Source organism: Lepisosteus oculatus, chromosome 18, assembly GCF_040954835.1.
Source record: "Lepisosteus oculatus isolate fLepOcu1 chromosome 18, fLepOcu1.hap2, whole genome shotgun sequence".
NCBI classification, from domain to species: domain Eukaryota; kingdom Metazoa; phylum Chordata; class Actinopteri; order Semionotiformes; family Lepisosteidae; genus Lepisosteus; species Lepisosteus oculatus.
In genome coordinates, this window is record NC_090713.1 from 9,698,191 (window position 1) to 9,721,085 (window position 22,895).

The window sequence follows — 22,895 nt, forward strand, 5'->3', positions numbered from 1 at the left end:
CAGCCAAGGGAAGACAGATCGAATCTCCGTCTAAGTCATAAACTGTGCAGCCCTAATTAAACTAGAAGCCTGTATTTAAGTGTTTAGATTAAGTAAAATGTGATTTTAAGTAATAGCTGATTATGAATATTCCAATAGCTGTAGAATATGAAATATAAACTGTCTATTTGCATGCTTCAGTCTCTGTTAAACATGGTATCACCTCCACCAGTAATGTGTCTAAACACACAGAGCCAAGTGCTGCTTTAACCAGACTCTCCACACTCCACTCCATTCTAGCTGTGTTGATTGGAATAAGGGCTCAGTTGATTGTGTCTCATTCTCTTCGCCTTAAAAGCTGCTCTCTGTCTAGACCTGCTGTTCTGGAAGTGTTCATGCTAAACTGCTCATCTTCCTCTGTCACAACACACAATACTAAGCCTATGATTCCAGCAGTGACTGGGTGCAAGGGCTGCTGAACCCAGGAAGACAATTTGCATAGAAAAGACACTTTGCATTGGCAGTACATGCTATGGGAGTGTTTATAGCCCTGTGAGTTTAACACTTCATGACCGAGAGCTGCACTTCAGGGAAACAGAACCCACAGCAACAATGACTTTCATTACCATCTTCATCTGGACAATCCTCATCTCCGCTCAAGGTAGGAATGTGTCTGAAATATTTGATGAACGTAGTTTACAACTATAGGTAAAAATGAAATGTTTTGTATAAAACAGGAACTCAATGAAAAACAATATGATATTTACTATTAATCATAATTTCATAAATATCATAATTAGAATTTAATTATGTTCTCTTTGTCATTTGCAGAATCCAGTGGACAGGTAACTGTGACTCAGACTCCAGCAGTGAAATCTGTTCTCCCTGGACAGACAGTCACTGTGAACTGTAAGGCCAGTGCAGCACTATACAATAACAGATTCCTAGCCTGGTACCAAAAGAAAGCTGGAGAAACTCATAAATTCCTGATCTATGCAGCAACTATCCGTCAGACTGGGATCCCAGTCCGTTTCAGTGGCAGTGGATCTGGGACTGACTTCACTCTGACCATCACCGGAGTCCAGGCTGAAGATGCAGCAGATTATTACTGTCTGGCTCATTCTACTAGTGGCCTGTACACACAGTGTTACACACCCGTACAAAAACCTCCCTCAGCAGGACTGCACAGCAACTGCACTGCTGCAGCTGGGATCTCCTGCAGGTGCTGAGGGTGAAGGCAAAGACACAGGACACAGCCTGTAGAGGACCTAAGTTGCAAAGAGACACAATGAGCTTCATGTGTATTATTAAAAGATTACTATTATATTTGACTTTATTAAAGTGAATAATGTTAATACAAACATAAATTTAATTTCAAGAATAAACAAAATAAAAACTAAAATACACCCAGTGCATAAGTATTCTCCCACAAAGTCTAAATCTGGTGGAAGCAACATGAAAAGAATTTCTGTACATCTTTGACTCTTTTTGGATACGTTTTTGCCAACTGTGCACATCATGATGGTGCAATTTCTTTATATGTTCTTCTTTACAAATATACTCAAGCTCTGATCAACAGCAATTTTATTTCTAGTGCTCTGTCTTGGTCACTCAGTGACATTTTCTTTCTTATTCTTGAGTCACTCCACTACTGATTTAGCCTTATGATTTGGGTCATTGTCCTGTTCAAAGTTGAATTTTCATCTCAGAAATGAGAACTTTAGCAGAGTAAAGCAGGTTTTACTCTGACATTTGCTACTTTGCTCCATTAATTGCCCCCTCACTCTTGACAAATGGAGTTTATTTAACGAAAGTTTGGGAGGGATGACAACAACCACACTCAATCATTCCCAGCCGTTGGAAATTAGCAATCACTCCCTTCATCCTTCCTCCACCAAATGCTATAAATACCAAATGCGATATCTCTCTTCCTAGTGTGCGACTTTTGCATCCCACCTCCATCCCAACTCCACCTCTGCAGCTACTCCTTGGATACCTTGCTTGGGGATCCTGGCCTCCTCGTCCTATGGCCAGGAGGTCGGCTCTCAGCCAAGCGGGTTAAGCCAAATATTCGCTCCACAATAGTTAGTTACACTTTGATCTTGGGCGTTGTCATTCCAAGTGAAGTCTCCCAGTTCCTGCTGAGGAGAAGCAGAACTATAACCTGAAGCTGCTCCACCATGCTTGGCAGTAGGGCTGCTGCTGACTGAGTGATGGACTCTATTGGGGTTGTGCCAGGTGTAACACTTTTTATTTAGACCACAAAATTCCAGTTTAGTCTCATGAATGTTTTACAGTAACACTGTGCTGAATTTTATTTCAGTAATGGCTTCAGTATTTCATTAATGGTATTCTTGCTTCTGATGTTAAAGCTAGCACAGTTGACTGATATTGTTGACTCGAAGGCAGCCAGCATCTATATTACCCTACAACTCAGAACTGGGTGGTGGTTAGTGTGTTTATATAAACAAAAAATGGTGCATAAATGTTGCAATACTCTCCAGTCACTGCTCATCATCATTGAAATTAATAACAGTGTTACTGTTAAGAGGTGTCAGCCCTTCTGTTTACCAAGGGAATTTACTACTGTTCTTTTTGTGGCTGTGTACATCCTGCCCAGCACCGACTCTAAAGAGGTGTTGCGAGTCCTTTACGGGGCCATCAGCGATCTGCAAACTGCTCACCCCATGGCTTTGTCATTGTTGCCCGCGACTTCAATGGTGCGGATCTTAAGACAGTTCTTCCTAAATTTTGTCAATGTGTTAATTTTACAACCAGAAGGGATAACATTATGGACTTAGTTTACACAAATATCAATGCATACAAGGCTGTTCCCCGCCCCCACCTGGGCTACTCTGACCACATCTCTGTTATGTTTATTCCAGCATACAGACTGCTGCTCAAACTTGCCAAACCAGTTCTGAAACAGATCAGTGTATGGTCAGAGGGAGCTATCTCAGCATTACAGGACTGATTTAAGCACACAGACTGGAATATGTTCAGGGAGGCTGCTACCTATGATCTTCTCATTAATTTAGAGTATGCAGCATCTGTGACTGGCTACATCAGTAAGTCTAAAGATGACGTCACTGTCTCTAAATCTATCATCACAAGGGCCAACCAGAAGCCATGGCTGACTGCAGAGGTCCACTCACTGCTAAGAACCCATGATGCTGCATTTAGATCAGGCGATAAGGCAGCCCTCAGGACTGCGAGGGCCAACCTGTCTCATGCCATCAAGGAGGCAAAACGAACCTATGCAAGGAAAATCCATGGCCACTTCCTGGACACTAGAGATGTGCTTGTGGCAGGACATCCAGGCCATTACTGATTACAGGACTATTCCACGTGCCAGTGATGGTGATGCCTCCCTTCCAGATGTGCTGAATAACTTCTATGCATGGTTCGAAGCACTGAATGTTGTGCCTGCGAAGAAAACCACACTTCCTCCCGATGATCAGGTGCTTTGCCTGTCCACAGCTGATATGAAGAGGACATTAGCCAAAGTTAATCCACGTAAGGCTGCTGGACCTGATAATATTCCTTGAGCATGCAACTAGGTATGTGCAGAACAGCAGAACAGCTAGCTGAAGTCCTCACAAATATTTTTAATATCTCCTTGTGCCAGGCTGTCATCTACATATGCCTAATATCCACCAATATTATACCAGTGCCGAATAAGTCAGCTGTGTTCTGCCTCAATGATTACTGGTCCGTGGTGCTCACAACAATTATCATGAAGTGCTTCGAAAGGCCACATAAAGTCCAGACTCCCTACCCCTCTGAACCCCCTTTAGTTTGCATACCACCCCAACCGGTCTACTGATGATACTGTATCTCTTGCCCTCCACCTGGCCCTGTCCCACCTGAACAAGAAAGACACTTATGTAAGAATGCTCTTTATTGACTTCAACTCAGCATTCAATACAACCATCCCCCAGAAGCTGATAGGAAAATTGAAGTTGCTTAATCTCAATGCCTCCCTCTGTAACTGGATTCTGGACTTTCTGACCAAGAGACCTCAGACAGTCCGGATCGGTAATAACATCTCCAGCTCCATCACAATGAGCACCGGAACCCCCCAGGACTGTGTGCTCATCCCACTGCTGTTCACACTGATGACTTAAGATGATTCTGCCAAGCATGGATCAACTGCATCATCAAGTTTGCTGATGACACAACATAAAGAGAGGAGGTGGAGCAACTAGTGGACTAGTGCACAAACAACATCCTGTCTCTTAATCTAGATACAACAAAAGAGATAATCATTGATTTCAGTAGGACCCACGCTGATCACTCCCCACTGCACATCAACAGCTCCCTTGTGGAGATAGGTAGAAGCACCAAGTTTCTTGGTGTACACATTACAGATGTAGATTATGCCGGTTCAGGGACGCCAAATATGTAATCATAGTGGCTCTCTGAAGGCACCAGTTCTGTAGGGTTTGGGCATTTACTGAGACAATTATTAATTGTAGCAGTAAATCACAAAGTTGATTCTTTTGATGGCTTTAGAATCCAACCATGCGACATAACTCAAACAACGCGCACACACAGTTACTAATACACGAGGATACATTTATTAATACATAGAATATGCATATAAACCTAACAGATCTTATCGAGAGGGTTATCAGAATACAAAAGATATATATTCAATCAGTTACGAAGTGTTACACATATCAAGAGGACATACGTTCAGTATATCATTCATTAAGACCGTTTCGTAAAGTGAACTTGGTTACAACTTCTACATTAGATACTCAAACAAGTACATAACTCTTAGGAATTAAATTGATATCAACTGGTTTGGATAACAATTGAATTCTCGAGCTGTAATGCATTGAAGTTGAATACTCATCCAATCTTTGGGGATTCAGATCTCCTGCGGGCACAAAGAGACAGTTGCAGGCCGTTGCTGTCCAATCCGCGCTCTCTGGCTCGGTGCCAGGCTGTGCTGTGCGGCTTGCGACGGTGCGCTGCTGATGCTCATTGTTGGCTTTAACTAGCAAAGTTTGTGCACAGGAGAAAAGATGACTGTGAGTCCCAGCAAGTCAGGAAGAGGACCGGTTCGTTCCTGATGAAGAGCTAGTTCTGAATAGTGATTCAGCTTTCCACAGTTCCGACCTGTTCACGAGGCCTGCTGCTGGTTACTCTCTGGCAACCTCCACTCTAGACTCTTAGAACAAAGGAAAGTTCTGGCACTCGGACACACTGGCCGTTCCGTGGTTGTCCGGGCTGAGTCTCAGGATGGTCAGGAGGCGCGCTGCGAGAATGTCCTGCCCTTGGGAGCCTTCTGCTCCTGGGCCGTCCTGCCCTGGAATTCTCCTTTGAATTCCCTTTAGAATTGTTGGATCTGAATCTGAATCTGAATCTGAATCTCCCAGGCTCTCTGTGTTGCCTGTTTTTACCTGGAGGAACTTCAGCTCATTGATTGGCTGAAAGTTCCATGGGCATCAGAGTCCCACGTGGGTTACTCGGCCCTACCAGTCCCTGATTGGTTGATCAAGGTGAGATATGAGTTACTTAGTCCTGACACTTAGGAATGCAATCCAGATGTCCAACTCGCACTCCCTAGACAGATAGGCACCAATGGATGACCATTGATCATGATAGCCAGGCTTAGCTAAGTGCATCCCCCTTTGGGAGCTGTCCTTGGACCTTAAATCACCTTGCATGAATGGTTTCTCTGTGGCTGCACCACAGAGATGAACAGAGAAATGAGGCCTAATTTGGGAAAGCTCAGAAACACTTAATTCTGCCTTATTATTAAGCCTCACCGCTACATATCCCCCCTTTTTGAAGGCCACGAGGTCCCGAGGCATTGTTGCCTTCAAAACAAAACAGAGTTAAGTGATGTCCCTTGCCATTAGAACATTAATCTTAAATGTCTACATTACTCCTCGAGAATTCATACCGGAACCAGCATTGGATACAAACAGGATGAATAACATCTGGAGTATGTATAAACACGGTAGGAGGCGTTATCTCAGTCTAGGAATTAAACATCAGGAAGTTCAATGTCAATATCTGATACCTCTGTGGTAGATATTTGGGGAGAAGTCACTTCCTTTCTTTTGACATGCTACCTTTGACTCATTCATGCTACCCAGAGTACATCATTCAGAGTACACTGTCAGTCATGATCCAGCTTCCCGGCAGTAGTGTTACAATAACAACAGTTCCTGTTCCCAGCCCCCCGATAAACCACAACACCTGTGTTGGGTATCTGCTAGGGTGATTTGGAGGTTTGTTCCATTAAAGCAAACTAACTACCTGTACCTCTTCAGGGCTTACTGTTTCTTGGATTTCTATCCAATTCCTTAGTGTGGCACCTGAAGGCATCTTAGACCTCAAGTTTGGTCTTATATTGTCTGGTTCCAGACCGTACAGTGTTAAGTTACCATGCTGTACTATGACCTCCTCGGGAACTTACAGGAAAACTATTGGTTAGATAGCTGCATTGTGGTAGCTGTATCATGCCCGTTACAAGTCATAGTGTCAGTTAAATGTGGTGTGCTGACCAGCCATTTACTTCCCACCTGCTCTTCATGGGGTTCATTAACCTCCCTCTGCTCGTTAATAGCTTTACACCCTTCATTGGTGAATCGTTTAGACACAGCCAATGGATAGCTTTGGTAGCCATACCCATCTCAAGATTTGGAACCGAATTCAATCTTGGATTGCCTTCTGGGTGAGCTATGAGCGATGGGGTTAATGTCACACACTCCTCTACTGAGAAGAGTGGAATCAAGTGGGTTGGGATTTGTGCCGTGGTTAGACTGGCTACAGTGGCACTAAACTCCCTTAACAGGTCTTGTGTCAACATTCTGGCCTGTTGCACACAAGCATAAACCCACTGTATAACACCAACAATCATGTCTACTGTTTGGGGAATAAGGTTTAACCCTGTTGCATAGGAAGTTGCCTGTAGGGTTTTCCCTAAGCTTTCCAACTTTTGCTGCTGTTGATACAGTCTGTCACTACCCTCTGGCATCTCTGACACCTGCCTTCTTGGGGCAGTCAGGGTGAGAGTGCCAGTAGCACACAAACCTACCAGAAATAGCAAATGCACAACAGTGGTGGCAGCAATCAGTCCTCCCAAAAGTCTTTTCGGGTGGCTGATCCCAGTCATCTCCTTCTGAGTGACTGTTGCCTTTCTAAGCTGGCGCAGCGTGTACATGGTGTCTTTCTCAGTATGCCATGTGGCATCTTGGGCACCAACCTCCTGGAAATCTGGGGAGATCTGACGCAGCGGCTGATGCTGCTCCTCCGTTTCCAGGGCATCTGCTTTTTCAATTTGTTCATGCCTGTGCTCTAGGAACCCTGCAGGGGGCGGTGCAGCGGTGGAGCATGCCTGACCCTTGGCTGAGTGGTCATCTGGAGCACCTGAGTGATCTGGGATTGTTACCCCATTCTCACTGTTCAGTTCCACCCTGCACACTTCCTGATTGAGGAATCCCTCTATTGGCATGTTTACAATCGTTCGCTGGGCGTGGGTGTAGGACACCTGCTCGCTCCCCCCTTCCCTCGCTAAGGGTTCAGGGAGCTGCCCCAGCAGTGGGATAGCTAGTTCACTGTCTTTGAACTTACTATCACTCACCAGGCCCATGTCAGTGCAGGCGGAGATTCTGACACCTCTCTTTGCGATGTCCTGCACTGGCAGGCGGGTGACTTTACCATCCAGCTCCAGTCTGGCTGAACCACTGTTGGTCAGACTCAGACTGACAGACTGAGCTGGTGGCTGTAAGAAAACCGGCTCGGCTTTCATTCCCTGTCCCTTCTGGGGGACTGGGTGTGTTGGCAACCCTGCCGTTGAGGCAGGAACAATCAGGTCAGTCTCACTCACTACCTGGTAGTTGTGAGAAATAACGTTACCTGACTGCAGGTTCCCTGGGTCACAGCAGAGGGAATCGGCATCTGGGATCAGGTGTGTCCACAGCGCAGTAGTCTCAGCGTCCAGCTGGACCTCCTGTCTAACCTGTGAATGTTGCACTAGGGGCACCTGGCGGTGGCCCTGTGACAGCTGCTCAAGCAGATCCTCACTAATAGAGGACCTCTCAGCGCTAAGGGTGAGGGCTACATCACCAACCTGCTCTCCTGCCATCTGGATCCCTTCCACCACTGCGGGGTGGTGTTCCTGAACCCTCTTGGGTGCCAGGGTGCACAGGGAAAGCTCCTTTTCATCGCCAGGTGGGGAGATCTGCTCCTCTTTAGGGATGTAAAAGGTGTGTGCTTTACCTGGTGGATCAGGCGGCTGCTCGGAGCAGCGCTCCTGTGGCAGGGAGGCTGTTGGGACCTCAGCCGGGACAGGACTTCCCTGTATATCTGGGGAACAAGGAAATATTTTTATTTCTTGTCCAGAGGGAACAGAAGGAATCTCCGCATAGGCTTCTGTGTTCGGTGGGCACTGTGTGAGCACAGTCTGCCTCTTGGCCCCCCTTTCCTTCTGTACAGAAGGCTTAGGAGCCTTGACCTGTTTCCACACCTTGCCTTTCTGGTGATCCACCAAAGGTTCCTCTCTGAGTCGCATGCTCTTTTCTTTTTCTACCCGTTTGAGCTTGCCGTGTGACATCAAGCACCTTTCAACCTCAGTGTCAATCAGTGTCTCACTGGGTAAGACATCTCCCATGGCAGCCTTGAGGTAAAAGCTTCTTGCTTTTCCTCTGCGTTTTACTGCCTGCTCTGTGACTTCAGGGGTGGAGTCAGCACTCACTTGGGAGTGGCTGACCTTATCCAGGCAGGAACCATTCCGCTCAATCAGATAGACTGAGGGAGGGAGAGGGGGCGGGTCTCCGCCTCCTCCAGTGGAGAGTATCAGCTTATTCACGCTTCCGGCAGCCTTGGGGAACGGTTGTCCCTGTCCTAATAAAGCTTGTTCAAGCCTGGCCAGGCGGGCGGCTACTGAATCCTTTTGTTCAGTTTTTTTTAGCCCTTTCCCTCCCCTGGTGTTCTCATGGCACTTAGGACGCTGGGTGCGGTCCAGTGTGCCTGCTTTGGAACGGGGCTTAGCCAGCTCAGGAGCCTGTGCTTCTTCGAGCAGGGGGGAATTAACCCTGCTGGCTCTGACGGCGAACGCAGTCGCTTTAGCAGCTTTTTGCTCAGAGCGACTTTGGACATCATACTCCCAGGCTTTCTGCACGAATCTCTTAATATCAGTCATTTTCATGGTCTGTGCATCTGTATGCATTAAGATCATCTTTCTGACTGATGGGTGGAGATTCGCAATGAATAAACCCTTGAAATGTGTGTTCTCTTCGCAACCCTCATCATTTCGCCCTGCAAAATAAGTTCGTCTAAGTCTCTCGTAATATTCGCGAGGGGACTCTGCTCTCTCGTGCTTAATGTTAAGAGCGGCGGCTATCGCAGCAGTCGGGTCAATAAACGCACTGTATTCTTCGATAAGTGCTTGACACAGCTCCTCAAAATCATTACAGACTTCTTTCATCTGCCTAGCCATCCACTCATGTACGGCTCTGCTGGTAGTTTTCCTGACCAGAAACACTTTCTCCTGTTCTGTGGCGTTTGGCAGGTACTGCAGGTAATACCTGAGGTCTTGAATATAACTCTCGATATTATTCTCTGACACTGCGGGGTCAAATCTCTCTATGTCCTTCGCTAGCTCTCTCAGAGAATGGAGATTTATTCTCCTAGCTTCTCCGCTGACGGAGATATGGAAGAGATCGTGGTCAGACCTGTCGCTGCTAGAGAGAGTGCGTAATAGCGACTCGAATTCAGACCTTTTAGCAACCATCGTTAAACTTAAAGAGTATTACTTTTAAGTACGAAATCACAGTTTTACCACAGAAAACCACAAGATCAAGTATGCAATCAACCCGGTAGATCGCAAAAGATCACAAAACAATCAAGCACTGCTTAAAGAGCAAGGGTAACTTTTTTCTTTTCGGCTTTCAGCACACTGTATTGTCGTGTATGAAACCCGCGGCGTTTTATATTGAATTATTCCGCTTGGTTGACTCATTTCAGTCTTGCCACGCCCTTGCCAGGGACGCCAAATAAATGTAGATTATGCCGGTTCAGGGACGCCAAATATGTAATCATAGTGGCTCTCTGAAGGCACCAGTTCTGTAGGGTTTGGGCATTTACTGAGACAATTATTAATTGTAGCAGTAAATCACAAAGTTGATTCTTTTGATGGCTTTAGAATCCAACCATGCGACATAACTCAAACAACGCGCACACACAGTTACTAATACACGAGGATACATTTATTAATACATAGAATATGCATATAAACCTAACAGATCTTATCGAGAGGGTTATCAGAATACAAAAGATATATATTCAATCAGTTACGAAGTGTTACACATATCAAGAGGACATACGTTCAGTATATCATTCATTAAGACCGTTTCGTAAAGTGAACTTGGTTACAACTTCTACATTAGATACTCAAACAAGTACATAACTCTTAGGAATTAAATTGATATCAACTGGTTTGGATAACAATTGAATTCTCGAGCTGTAATGCATTGAAGTTGAATACTCATCCAATCTTTGGGGATTCAGATCTCCTGCGGGCACAAAGAGACAGTTGCAGGCCGTTGCTGTCCAATCCGCGCTCTCTGGCTCGGTGCCAGGCTGTGCTGTGCGGCTTGCGACGGTGCGCTGCTGATGCTCATTGTTGGCTTTAACTAGCAAAGTTTGTGCACAGGAGAAAAGATGACTGTGGGTCCCAGCAAGTCAGGAAGAGGACTGGTTCGTTCCTGATGAAGAGCTAGTTCTGAATAGTGATTCAGCTTTCCACAGTTCCGACCTGTTCACGAGGCCTGCTGCTGGTTACTCTCTGGCAACCTCCACTCTAGACTCTTAGAACAAAGGAAAGTTCTGGCACTCGGACACACTGGCCGTTCCGTGGTTGTCCGGGCTGAGTCTCAGGATGGTCAGGAGGCGCGCTGCGAGAATGTCCTGCCCTTGGGAGCCTTCTGCTCCTGGGCCGTCCTGCCCTGGAATTCTCCTTTGAATTCCCTTTAGAATTGTTGGATCTGAATCTGAATCTGAATCTGAATCTCCCAGGCTCTCTGTGTTGCCTGTTTTTACCTGGAGGAACTTCAGCTCATTGATTGGCTGAAAGTTCCATGGGCATCAGAGTCCCACGTGGGTTACTCGGCCCTACCAGTCCCTGATTGGTTGATCAAGGTGAGATATGAGTTACTTAGTCCTGACACTTAGGAATGCAATCCAGATGTCCAACTCGCACTCCCTAGACAGATAGGCACCAATGGATGACCATTGATCATGATAGCCAGGCTTAGCTAAGTGCATCCCCCTTTGGGAGCTGTCCTTGGACCTTAAATCACCTTGCATGAATGGTTTCTCTGTGGCTGCACCACAGAGATGAACAGAGAAATGAGGCCTAATTTGGGAAAGCTCAGAAACACTTAATTCTGCCTTATTATTAAGCCTCACCGCTACACAGATGACTTCACCTGGTCCCTCAATAACACCTCCCAAGCCAAGAAAGCACAGCAGCATCTCTATTTCCTGCGGTGACTGAGGAGGGCAGACCTTCCTTCGCCCATTCTTACCACTCTCTACAGAAGCACCATTGAGAGCACCTTGATCAATCCCAGATCCACTGCCGCTGAAACGCTCTGGGATCCCAGTTTGACGGGTAGTTGATGCAAAAATCAGGAGTTTAGGAGTTTCTCTAGCTTTCTGTTGGTACCAGGCTAGTACATGCTTAGAATTATATATGTTAACTGCAGGACTGATCTTACAGTTCACAGTGACACTCTGTCCTGGAGCAGTAGATTTAACTGGAATCTGAGTCACAGTAATCTGTCCTCCGGCTTCTGAAATTTGTAAATAAGACAGAGCATATGGTAAATAGTTACAATTGTAAAAACATATCAGGAAATACAGTATAATATTATGTCTTTTTGTTGTATGATTTCCTTCTTTGAACAAAACATCTTTTGACCTTTAAACATCAAATAATTATCATTACTCATAGTAGTTTATTCTATTCAATTAAATAGCATGTTCATTAAATATTTCAAATCAAATGCATTCCTACCCTGAGTAGAAATGAAGAGTGCCCAGATAAAGACAGTGATTAAAGTCATTGCTGCTGTGGGTTCTGTTGCCATGAAGGACAGTTCTCAGTATGAAGTGTTAAACTCACAGGGTTATAAACACTCCCAGAGCACTGAAGCATGTACCGCCAATGCAAAGTGCCTTTTCTATACAAATAATTCTGGTGTAGCTCTTCCTTCTGTTTGATAATCCAACAGAACAGTAACAGTAATCCTTTCACTGGGAGTCAGAAGCACAATAATAACTAGAAGCAAACAGAAGATGTCTGGAGTCTGCCGTATTGAGAAAACCTGCTCCCATACTGGAAAAAGTCTTTATTTTGACAGACTCAAAATTCCAGCATTTATTCAGAATGTTTTTTTAGAAAATAAGTAATCTGTGTCTCTGCATATCAGACTTTGTGCCTTTAAACCCACCTTACTTATTTATCCTTTGTTTGAATGATTTTGTCTTTTAAGAGTTAAATATACATTTAAAAGCATGTTGATGTTGATTTAGAACATAACCAGTGTGATGCAATCCAGCCTCCTGAGATCTCTCCTCATATGAAAAATAGCAGCACAGCTCCATCCTCCTTATCAATGACTCCCAATAAAGAAATGTGAGGAGCTTCAGTTCTGTGTTAAGTTAAGTGTGATTGGAAACAGTTTCTGTTGGCCAGCAGGCATAATGGTTATATCCTCTAACAGTGGTTTAGTTTTGGTAGCTACCCTCTCTACATCAGTGTTTATTGTACAGAAGTATGTGTCTTTATTAAACCCTTTTCCAAAATCAAGCAGGAATCCTCCTGGAATTTGGGACTGTGGTCTTTCCAGGTGGTTATGTGTTGAAGGTCCTCTTGAAGTCATCAGTCCTTTTTAAAATGTTTTGGAAAATCACCTTAAGTACTTTAGTACTCCTGAACTGAATTGATTGTACCTGTTGAGTTGGAGTTGTTGTAGGAAATTCTTCATCAGAGGAGCAGGACAAAGTCTTGTGCAGATTCAGTTTTATTGAGCTCAATAATTACATCAATGTGTGTTGGGTCTGCCCCGCAGGACAGACAAACCGCGAGGGTTTCCCAGCTCTTATATACAGTATGATCTCAGGAAGATGTTTTGTTTCACCGCTTAATGGGTATTTGTCTTACCCTTTGATACAGTATGTAGCATGAGTTGACCAGCTGGTCCTGTCCCAAGTCCTGTCCTTTGATGTGTAGCTGTGCTTTGATATGTAGCATGAGTTGACCAGTTTGTCCTGTCTCAGGTCCTGTCCTTTGATGTGTAGCTTTCCTGTCCTTTGATGTGTAGCTTTCAGGTCCTGTCCTTTGATATGTAACATGAGTTGACCTGCTAAGTCCTGTCCCAAGTCTTGTCCTTTGATGTGTAGCTGTAATTGTTGGAGCTGCTTAAGATATGTAAAGACAGTTGACATATTATACAATGTGCTTGAATTAATACTGTAGTGTTGAATACGGATAAATTGTATATATTTTTTTCCATCAATAATATATATATATATAAGTGTTTTATGTTCTACTTCAGAGTTTAACAGGTATAATCAGATTGAAAACCAAACATCAGTGTATCTCTTCAGGAGCAGAGTCAGATCTAACTGAAAGACACAGTCCCACTGGGAAGTCAGTTTGGTTTTGAAAGTGTAAAATAATCCAGGCTCACTTTTGCTGGGGGAGTGCTGAGTGAGCTGGCATTTGTTATGGTAACTCACCTGTCATTCAGTGTCAGTTACGATTTATGATAGGAAACCTGTATCATCTGCAGGCATTTTACATCCACACCTGGTGGTGGTGGTCCTCATTGTATTCCTCATCTTGAGTTCCTTAGTTTCCTAGTTCTCTAATACCCTGTGCTGTGTCTTGGATGTTTGACTCTTACTTTGCTCAGAGCACATCACACCTGGATTTCCCTTTGTGCTAACAACCTGTGTATTACTCATGCTTGAACTTTGCCTTCTTGTCTTAACTGTGATTCTGGATTGGCCATTTGCCCCTTAGTGTCTTCACTGTGTCTCTATGGCATCGGGCAACACTTGCTTCTGACCCCAGATCTGGACTGTCTGCCTGCACCAGTCTCTGCTGGTGTCCATAGGCTGTGCTGCACCACACGTGCCTGCATGCTCACCACAGCTCGGTCCTGTCTGTCTGTGCTGTCCACAGTCTCCTGTTCTTGTCTCTCTTTCACAAAGACCATGGTTTCATTTTCTGTTTTACAACAACTTCTTAATTCCACGCTAGGTATTGAAAATGACATTCTCAAAGAACAGTAAACAAAAGGATTCATTTGGTCCATCTTGCTCATGTGACATTTCAAATGAGTGAATCTCAAATTTTATTTAGAAGCTTTTTGAAGGAGAGACCAGAACTTGGACCTGAACCACCTGGGTGGTTCATTTTATTTTCTGAATGTGCTCTTCCATCCTCAATGAGCTACAGAGTCTGAAGTATCCTTTGAGTTGCCCCTGTCAGGATTGAGATTGTTCAAACCTTCAAGTCTGTCTTGTTCCAGAATGAAGAGATTATGTTCCTTTAACCTGTCTCTATAGCAACCGACAGACTGATGGTTTATCCATAGAGACCAAGGACCATTGTTATTCTTTCAGCTCTTTCTAAGGATAAAATCACATTGAGGTGTAGCAAGTAAAACAGAGGACTGTTCTGCATCAGGTATTACTAGTGCATTGAAGATCTACTCTGAGTTTAAATTCCACTCTTTGTGCCAAATACAAAAGCTGTCTGTCAGTGTTTTACTCCAGACTGTCCTGATGACCCTGAAAAATCAGCATAAACACCCAGATGTCCTTCCTGCAGCTTTGAATCCCCAAGAGACAGGATTACAAGTTTTCCATGAGCAGTCAGAGCTGCATCCTTACCGCTGCCATGATCGCAGAATCTTATCTCTGCTAGACTTTTACACTTCTAAAAATGGAGTAAAAGATGACAGTAAATGACAAAATATAGTTAATCCTTATGTTTCACCTTTAACAACCTGCTGGTTTCCTACTACATTAGTTATAGCAGTGGTTCTCAAAGTGTGGTCCACGGACCACCCGTCATCCGGGATCGTGCGCCAGGTGGTCCGCGGGCTGACCTAATCGTCTTTCTCAAAACAAGTCTACGCTGTTTAAGTTTAAGTCTGAGGAAAGAATATTGTCGTGTTCGCTACTAAGGGGCTCCCCCTAGGAGCACTGTTAAGAACTGCAGGCTTTAAAAAGTGGGAGGAGGGACTTGTGTGTTGATTCTAGGTGTCAGAGTTTCACCAGCCATTAAGGGGACTGTGTGTGTCAGTAATGGGGCGGTGAGCACCAGCCTAGTAATAGCCTTGGCTGGCTTGAGGGTCTGCCAAAAGGGCAAAGTTTCCATTCATTCTCCTTGGCTGTACCCTTCTGTTGCCTTTGTGTTTGAATGAAGCATGAATTAAAGGGGACCATCTCGCCTCTTCATTCTCCCCATCAACGCCTATCGCTTCAGTGTTTTAGTTTTATTCACCACGAATGAAATGATTTCACACATTGAAAACGAGTCAGTTTGGCAGTGATGTCCTTGGCGCCGTGCACCAGTGTATTGTTGTTAGTGATGCACGGGTCATCTGCCCAACCCGATCTAAAATCTTTTTTTTTTTAAACGAGTGAACCTGTGCATCACTAGTTGTCATGACTGCATGGTTACGCAGTTTACGTTTTGATATGCGAGTGCGGTTCGACTGTTGCTCTTATTGTTCATACCATTTTGTTCTTACTTTTGAATATTGTGGCCCCCTCGCCTGGCATGTGTGGTGTGTGGAGAGGTGCAGGATGGGAGGAGAAGACAAAGGGGGACTGAGGGCTACTGGCCAGCGCGGGTTGACCATCTGGTGCGGTTGCACATTGAAGTGGGATGTTGGGCTGCCATGTAAATAGTTATCCTTGGTTTATACCCCTTTTAGGTCTCCCATCCAGGTATTGCCAAGGCTCCCATCCAGGTACTGACCAGGTGTGAGCCTGGTCAGTACCTGGATGGGAGACCTCCTGGGAAAAATTAGGGTTCCTGCTGGAAGAGGTGTTAGTGGGGCCAGCAGGGGGCACTCACCCTGCGGTCCATGTGGATCCTAATGCCCCAGTATAGTGACGGGGACACTATACTGTAAAACAGGTGCCGTCCTTCGGATGAGACGTAAAACCGAGGTCCTGACTCTCTGTGGTCATTAAAAATCCCAGGGCGTTTCTCGAAAAGAGTAGGGGTGTAACCCCGGCGTCCTGGCCAAATTTCCCATTGGCCCTTACCAATCATGGCCTCCTAATAATCCCCATCTATGAATTGGCTACATTACGTTGCTCTCCTCCCCACTGATAGCTGATGTGTGGTGAGGTTCTGGCGCACTATGGCTGACGTTGCATTATCCAGGTGGGGCTGCACATTAGTGGTGGTGGAGGGGAGTCCCCATTACCTGTAAAGTGCTTTGAGTGGAGTGTCCAGAAAAGCGCTATATAAGTGTAAGCAATTATTATTATTATTATACCTGTAACCACTTAACCACCCGATAGATCTGTACCCCAAATGTCCCGAGCGTGTTATAGCCCGATGACGCAGTATTTGTGTGCCCGTGTCTTTGCTGCTGTGCTGGGAATAAAGGGCACTTTCCACTCTAACAGCCTGAATTTCTCTTATAAGGTGGATGCAGGTGATTACATTACCTGTAAAGTGCTTTGAGTGGAGTGTGAAGAAAAGCACTATATAAGTATAAGCAACTATTAATTATAATTATAATGTCTTACATTGAGTTTAAAAGTTCTGCGTGTAATTTAAAGAAGCAGAAGGCTTATTATGGAGCACTGGCTCAAATCTGGGACTCTGAAACGCAAGTATAGCAACGATAGTGACAGCACAAGTGTGAGTAAGATGCAGAATAGGAGTGAAAATGTGAGTGAGGTAATTTGTGAACCGTACCAGCAGTGCTGGAATTCTAATTTCAAGAGTTTGATAAATGTGATGTGCAAGGAAGCGGTATAATACTCCTGCGTCCAGTCCAGGGAGACATCTCGGTTTGCGACTTGTGATTGCCGGGTTCGTCGCGACTCACTGAGGATAAACTAAATAGCACTAAAAACGGACAGGTGAGAGATTTTAAAAACGTATCAATAATTCGGTTCCTGAAGAAGGCTCCACGGCCGAAACGTTGTGTTCTCTTTCTTCTTTTTTTCAGCATGGAATAAACCTATTACTTGTTTCTTTGCAAAAGCCGCAGGACTGCGCGGCTCTTAGAGAAACACGGGCGCTTTTATGATCATATTTAGTGTTGAGATTATTAATGTCCTTTACTTAACACCTTCCACGATCTGGATATAAAATAGTTTAAATGTCAGGATCCTTGGGTTTCCAGGCGAGATAAAGGAAGATATAAACCTGTAGAAACGCTGTAGACGCTCCTCCGGTTCGGGAGCAGGTTTTTGTACGAGCGCTGAATCAAGTTAAAGCACTGTGGTACACTTTCGGCGGCGGCACCAGACTGAGCGTTGGAAGTAAGTGATCTCTTCGTCTTTTCAGAGCTGTTTCTGTGTGTTTTTCTGAAATTATTGTTTGTCACAGAAATTGCAACTTTGAAGCCCATGTTAGGATTTTTTTTTAAGTTCCTACTTTATAAAGTTGAAGAGTGTTGTATTGAGAAGAGCGATTTGAGCCCGGCTAAGCTGCTGCGGCGCTCCTCTACAGTGCGGGATACTTTACAGGCTTAATTTCGTGTAAATCCTGAGTGTCCATTTATTATGTTTGCTTTATAGTATAGAATGCTTCTATTTTGAGTAGGCTTTAACGTGAAATGTGCATTAATCCGGCTGGTACTGGAGATACAGAGTCGGTGTCAAAAGCGCACAGCGGAATGTTTCCACATCCCATGGTCTGAAACCCGATTGAGACTCTGTTGGGTTCAGACCCCGCCCGTCCAAGTGAGACCAGTGATACCTTAATGTAGCCGTTGACTCGGATCCATTTCAGGCGGAGAAGAGCTGACAGGCGCGGGCTGTGGAAACAGAGCCGCGTCTCCGCTCCGGCTGCACTTCGGGGGTTGACAGAACCCAAACTCAAATATCAGGAATATAAATTCGTATATACAGTATGCACTCGAGTTATTGCTGTTTAATTACAACATATAAACTTAAAGCATCTTTTTACATCTTTTTTTGAAGAACAGAAAAAATATAATTCAGCGTGTACAGATAAGCTAAGTGTTGAAGTAGATTAGTGTCGTTTCAATGTTCCTGAAGCGTTAATAATTATTTTACAATTCAGCGGCTACACGAAGATTTGACGGTTTAAAAATCGCTTAATGATCTCTGCTCTTGGGTTCATAATTGCTTTTGAATTTGCACTTTGTAAGATTTTGAATAAATAGGGACAACGGAAATGAAGACAAGAAAACGTACTTTTTGTAGTAACTGTACAGTCATCATATTAAGTTCCAAAAATGCTTAATCCAACAAGAAGTGTTTTATTAAACAATTAAAAAAGTGTTTTATTTGTACTTAATATTTCATAGCAGGCATACGTTTTTCTTCTCCAGGGCAATACACTATCGAATTTCACAGTTATTTGTAGCGTCTTGCACTTATAAAGCCTCAGTACCCGCCAGTGCTGATGGGTCCTGCAGACGATGAAACGATCCTGTCGTTACGGGTCAGATTTATTCAGCGGGAGGCGAGAGGCGCCTAGTTGGGCTTTTAGTACAGGAGGCAGCTTTAGTTTGTAGTCCTCAATAAGCAAGATATGTTTAAAACACATTTAGGGAAATAAACATTCAGACATTACCAAAATGAGGTGTATTTAAGGAATTTTAAATACATGTATTTCCAACTGATGAACTTTAGTCATGAATATCCTGAAACAGTTATTCAGACCCTGTACAAACGTGTAGAACTTCCTTTTCCTTTTTCAGCTATCTGTCAATAGTGAAATAATGTCTATTTTGCGACAGTTCGGGTTCTTGTTCCCTGTGGGTCTGTGTGAGTCTCTCCCAGGCGGCTGTGAGTCTCTCTGATCTCATTCCAACCGGTTTCCGTCTGCAGGTAATGCTCTGCCGTCTCTGTCCCTCCTGCCACCCTCGACTGTGGAGCTGAGCACCAAGAGAAGCGCCACGCTGCTGTGTCTGGCCAACAAGGGCTTCCCGTCCGACTGGAGCCTGCAGTGGAAGATCGACGGCAGCTCCAAGAGCAGCAGCGTCACCAAGACCCCCGGGATCCTGGAGAGCGACGGCACCTACAGCTGGAGCAGCACCCTGACGCTGTCCGAGGCCGACTGGAAATCGCTGCACTCCGTGACCTGCGAGGCCAGCCAGGGGTCCCAGGCTACTGTCCAGAAGACCCTGAACAAATCTGACTGCCCAGAGTAGCCCACACAGAGGGCAGCACCTCATTGCTGATGGCTGTGTTGTGTTTTAGCTTTATCTCTGTGACTGTAACCTTATTGCTCCCCTCAGTACTCAGATGTATTTGTTAGCAACGTTTTAGACGCGCTTAGCTTCTCCATCATCCGCTGTCCAAGTGTGCGTGTTGTTTAGTCCTGTTGTACGTGCTGTTAGTGAGAGAAAAATTATAGTAATAAAGAACTTTTGAATCATGAAATTAGTCATCCTGATCTTTATTATAAAAACTCCTTTGCACCCCATAAATGCATATTGTTCTGATTTGATCGTGAATTATTTAGAGATGAGTGTTCAAGACTGGCAGACGCTAATGGTGTGTAAAACAACCTGTGAGTGCATGTTAGGAATTATAAAGAACACCCTCACAGTGAGCTCACTGTAGGCTCACAGCTGGCTCTCTGAGAGTCAGGTCTCTGTTGCTGCACTTGGTGTTCCAGATTCCATACGAACATAGAAATACCTACAAACAAGAGGCTATTTGGCAAAAACCCAGGCTATCAGCTACAAGCTCATGGCTGGGTAGTTTATTCCATACTCCTGTCACCATTTTCTATAAAGAAGTGTGGAATCCTGCCAGAAAAAGATTATTCTCTGCTACCCATCACACTGCTTAGCTTAAATAAGAAAAAATAACCAAAATATAAAGGAGTAATTGTAAAATAAAATTAGATGGTTGGAATTCTTTAATGTTTTACAGAAGTGATAACTGATAAAAACAATTATTACTGCAAACCTCAGACAGCTCTGTTCAAGGTGCTATGCTGCCTCTGGTCTTCAGTTTGAACTGCTGCCAGTAAGAATGTGTTGTATTGAGGAAAACGTTCTCACAGTTATTGTCACGATTATAGTCCCCCCTCCTTAAGGGTGCTCCAGCCCTTTCACTAAAGACTTTATTCTGTGCACCTGTTTCCCATTCCCAGCCCACCTTAAAAACCAGGCGCTGACGCTCATCCGGGCTCTGCATCTGATTTCCATATCGTGCGAGTCCTGGAAGCGCCTGGTCCCGTTAAGGTTTTAACCCCTGTTCCTGTTCCTTGTCTGCCGGTTCCGGTCCGGCCTTCATGTTTTTAATTCCCTTGTTCTGATGGATCTCCTGGTTTTGGATTTACGCTTGTGTTTTGGATATTCCCTAAGGACTACTCTTTTGGATTGTTCGCCTCGGCCACACCTTCCCCGTGCACCAGCGCATCTTGGACACGCCCCCCTGTCTTCGGCCCCATTTTCCTGCATGACGTTTCCCCAGTGTTTCCCCACTTCGTCGGATTGTGACGTCCGCATAGGGTCCGGAAAGAACTGTTCGTTACAGTTATACTAAAAAACTGATAAATCTGCCTCTAAGCAAGAAGATTAGGGTTCTCAGTCTCACTTCCTGGAGGACCTGGTATCTCCTGGTTTGTGTTTCGTCTCAGAACTCCACAGGTGCTCTACTCATGTAAATAAAAACAAAACTGTAATACTTCTCCCCAACATCAGAGGTGTTTTGTAGATAACTGTGCCTTAAGTCACATGAATGTTCTGTGTTATCAGCAGTAGGAAACTGTTACACTCTTTCCTGTAGGAGCACAAAATTACACACCTGAAACACCACAGCAACTGTTAGAGCTTGTAATCAACCAGTCAATCAACCTGTTGCTGTGAAAACACTATCAAGCTGAAGATCAATTTCACCTATGTGTAATGAAATCCTTCACTAACATTGTTCCAGCAGGTTATAAAAAACAGCCTCGAGATTAACTCCCAGCTCACTCTTACTGCTTTGTTTATCAGTTTCTGCTTCTTGGCTTCCCTGGCTTTCATTGATTATATTCTTCACCATGTCTATGGATCTTTTTGTGCTTCACTTGTGTTTTCTAGTATTTTGAATCGCTCTTGCTTGCATTCTCTCCTGCACTATGAACTTGCTCGCTTTGCCTGACTATGCTTCCAGATTTCCCTTTGTGCCTCAAGCCTTGTGTCTCAGGCTTCATATCCTGTTAAGACTCCAGCTATGGACTTCACTGTCTGCTGTTTGTTAATTTTCCTGCCTGCACTCAACAGCCTGCTAGTGTGTATGCCTGCATGTTGATTCACCCCCTGCCTGAGACCACTGTGCTCTGTCAGGATAGTGCAGCAGTGTTACACAAACAGTAAGAAGAATTCCATGTGTAACTCGGAATATAATTGGCTGAATTGACTGTCCAGGTTGGAACAAAAAACAGAAGACTTCAGGTCTTCTAGGAATAGAGGTGGAGATGCCTGATGCAGATCCTTCTTTGGTAGATTTACTGATATTTTTTTTTGTGCAGAGACTGGAGAGTCAGGGGGTTAAATTATTTTGTGGGTCTAATGGAGCAACACCTTTCTGCACATTCTGAAACCTCTGCTCCAGCTTGAGTCTCCCAGTAATGACCGTCTTGTCGTCATCTGAGATCTTAATGAGCTGCATGATCATGGGTGTGAAGACCACAGTGGTCACTATCTGTTCTGTTTTGGGGAACGGGGGTGCACTTCACTGGAACAGGGCTTTCCTGGTGCATGAGGTTGGCAATCAAGCACCAGGGATCAGTTACATGTAATACCTTGAGTTAAATATCCTTCTAGTTTTACCCTCAAGTGTTCTGTACATTTAAGGGTGTTCCCTGATAGTTTGTTTTTTCACGTTGTCTTTACTATTGTTTCAAATTGTAAATGATCTTGCAGGCAATACTCACAATATCGGAAAAGGCAAATAAACAATCTCACCTGATTATCACATCAGTCAAATCCACAAGTTCCAAATCAAAACGTAGTTCTTCCAAAAGGGCAGCACAGTGGCACAGTGGTTAGCATTGCTGTCTTGCAGAGCTTGAGTCCTGGGTTCAGTTCCTGGTGGGTTATCTCTATTGAGGTATGTATGTTCTTCCCATGTTTGTGTGGGTTTCCTCCAGGTGCCCCAGTTTCCTCCCATAGTCAGAAGACATACTGGTAGGTTAATTGGCTTCTGGGAAAACTGGGCTTGGTGTGAATGTGTGTTTCTGTCTGTTCTGCAATAGATGTCCTTGTGTTTGTTGCTTGCTGGGATGGGTTCTGTGTCCTCTGCAACCCTATATTGAGTAAAAATGTTTAGAAAATGGAGGGATGGATAATCTGCCATCACCCGATTTTCCAAGGAAGGCACAGTTTTCTAGTCCCTGAGAAAAACTCCTGCTTACACTTGATCTTGATCAGACTGAGATTTTTTTATAGGCTATTGGACTATCTGACAGGAGTATTTATCCTAGTTTGGGCTGTGAAATTTAACAGTGTTAAGTTACTAAGATCACTTTTTCACGTCATCTGCAATATGTTTTTTTTAAATAAAATAGATGAGGAATAAAGTGAGTCAAGTTCTGTTTTCAATGACAACTGAGAGACGTTTATATTGGGGGGGTGAACGAGCAATCTGAATGAAAGGTTTTGTTCAAGGGTCCAACAGCAGCATCCTCCTGAGGTCTAAACCTATTGCCTTTG

At 44.4% G+C, this 22,895-nt stretch overlaps 1 gene segment (V, D, J or C); it reads left to right on the forward strand.

Annotated features, from left to right (window-relative positions):
- Nucleotides 1-539: 539 nt before the first annotated feature.
- On the forward strand, nt 540-19,626 carry LOC138224091 (Ig kappa chain V-III region MOPC 63-like). The segment is given in 4 exon segments: nt 540-640; nt 811-1,125; nt 17,488-17,532; nt 19,072-19,626. Coding segments are annotated over 4 exon segments (732 nt in total).
- The last annotated feature ends 3,269 nt before the right edge of the window (nt 19,627-22,895 follow it).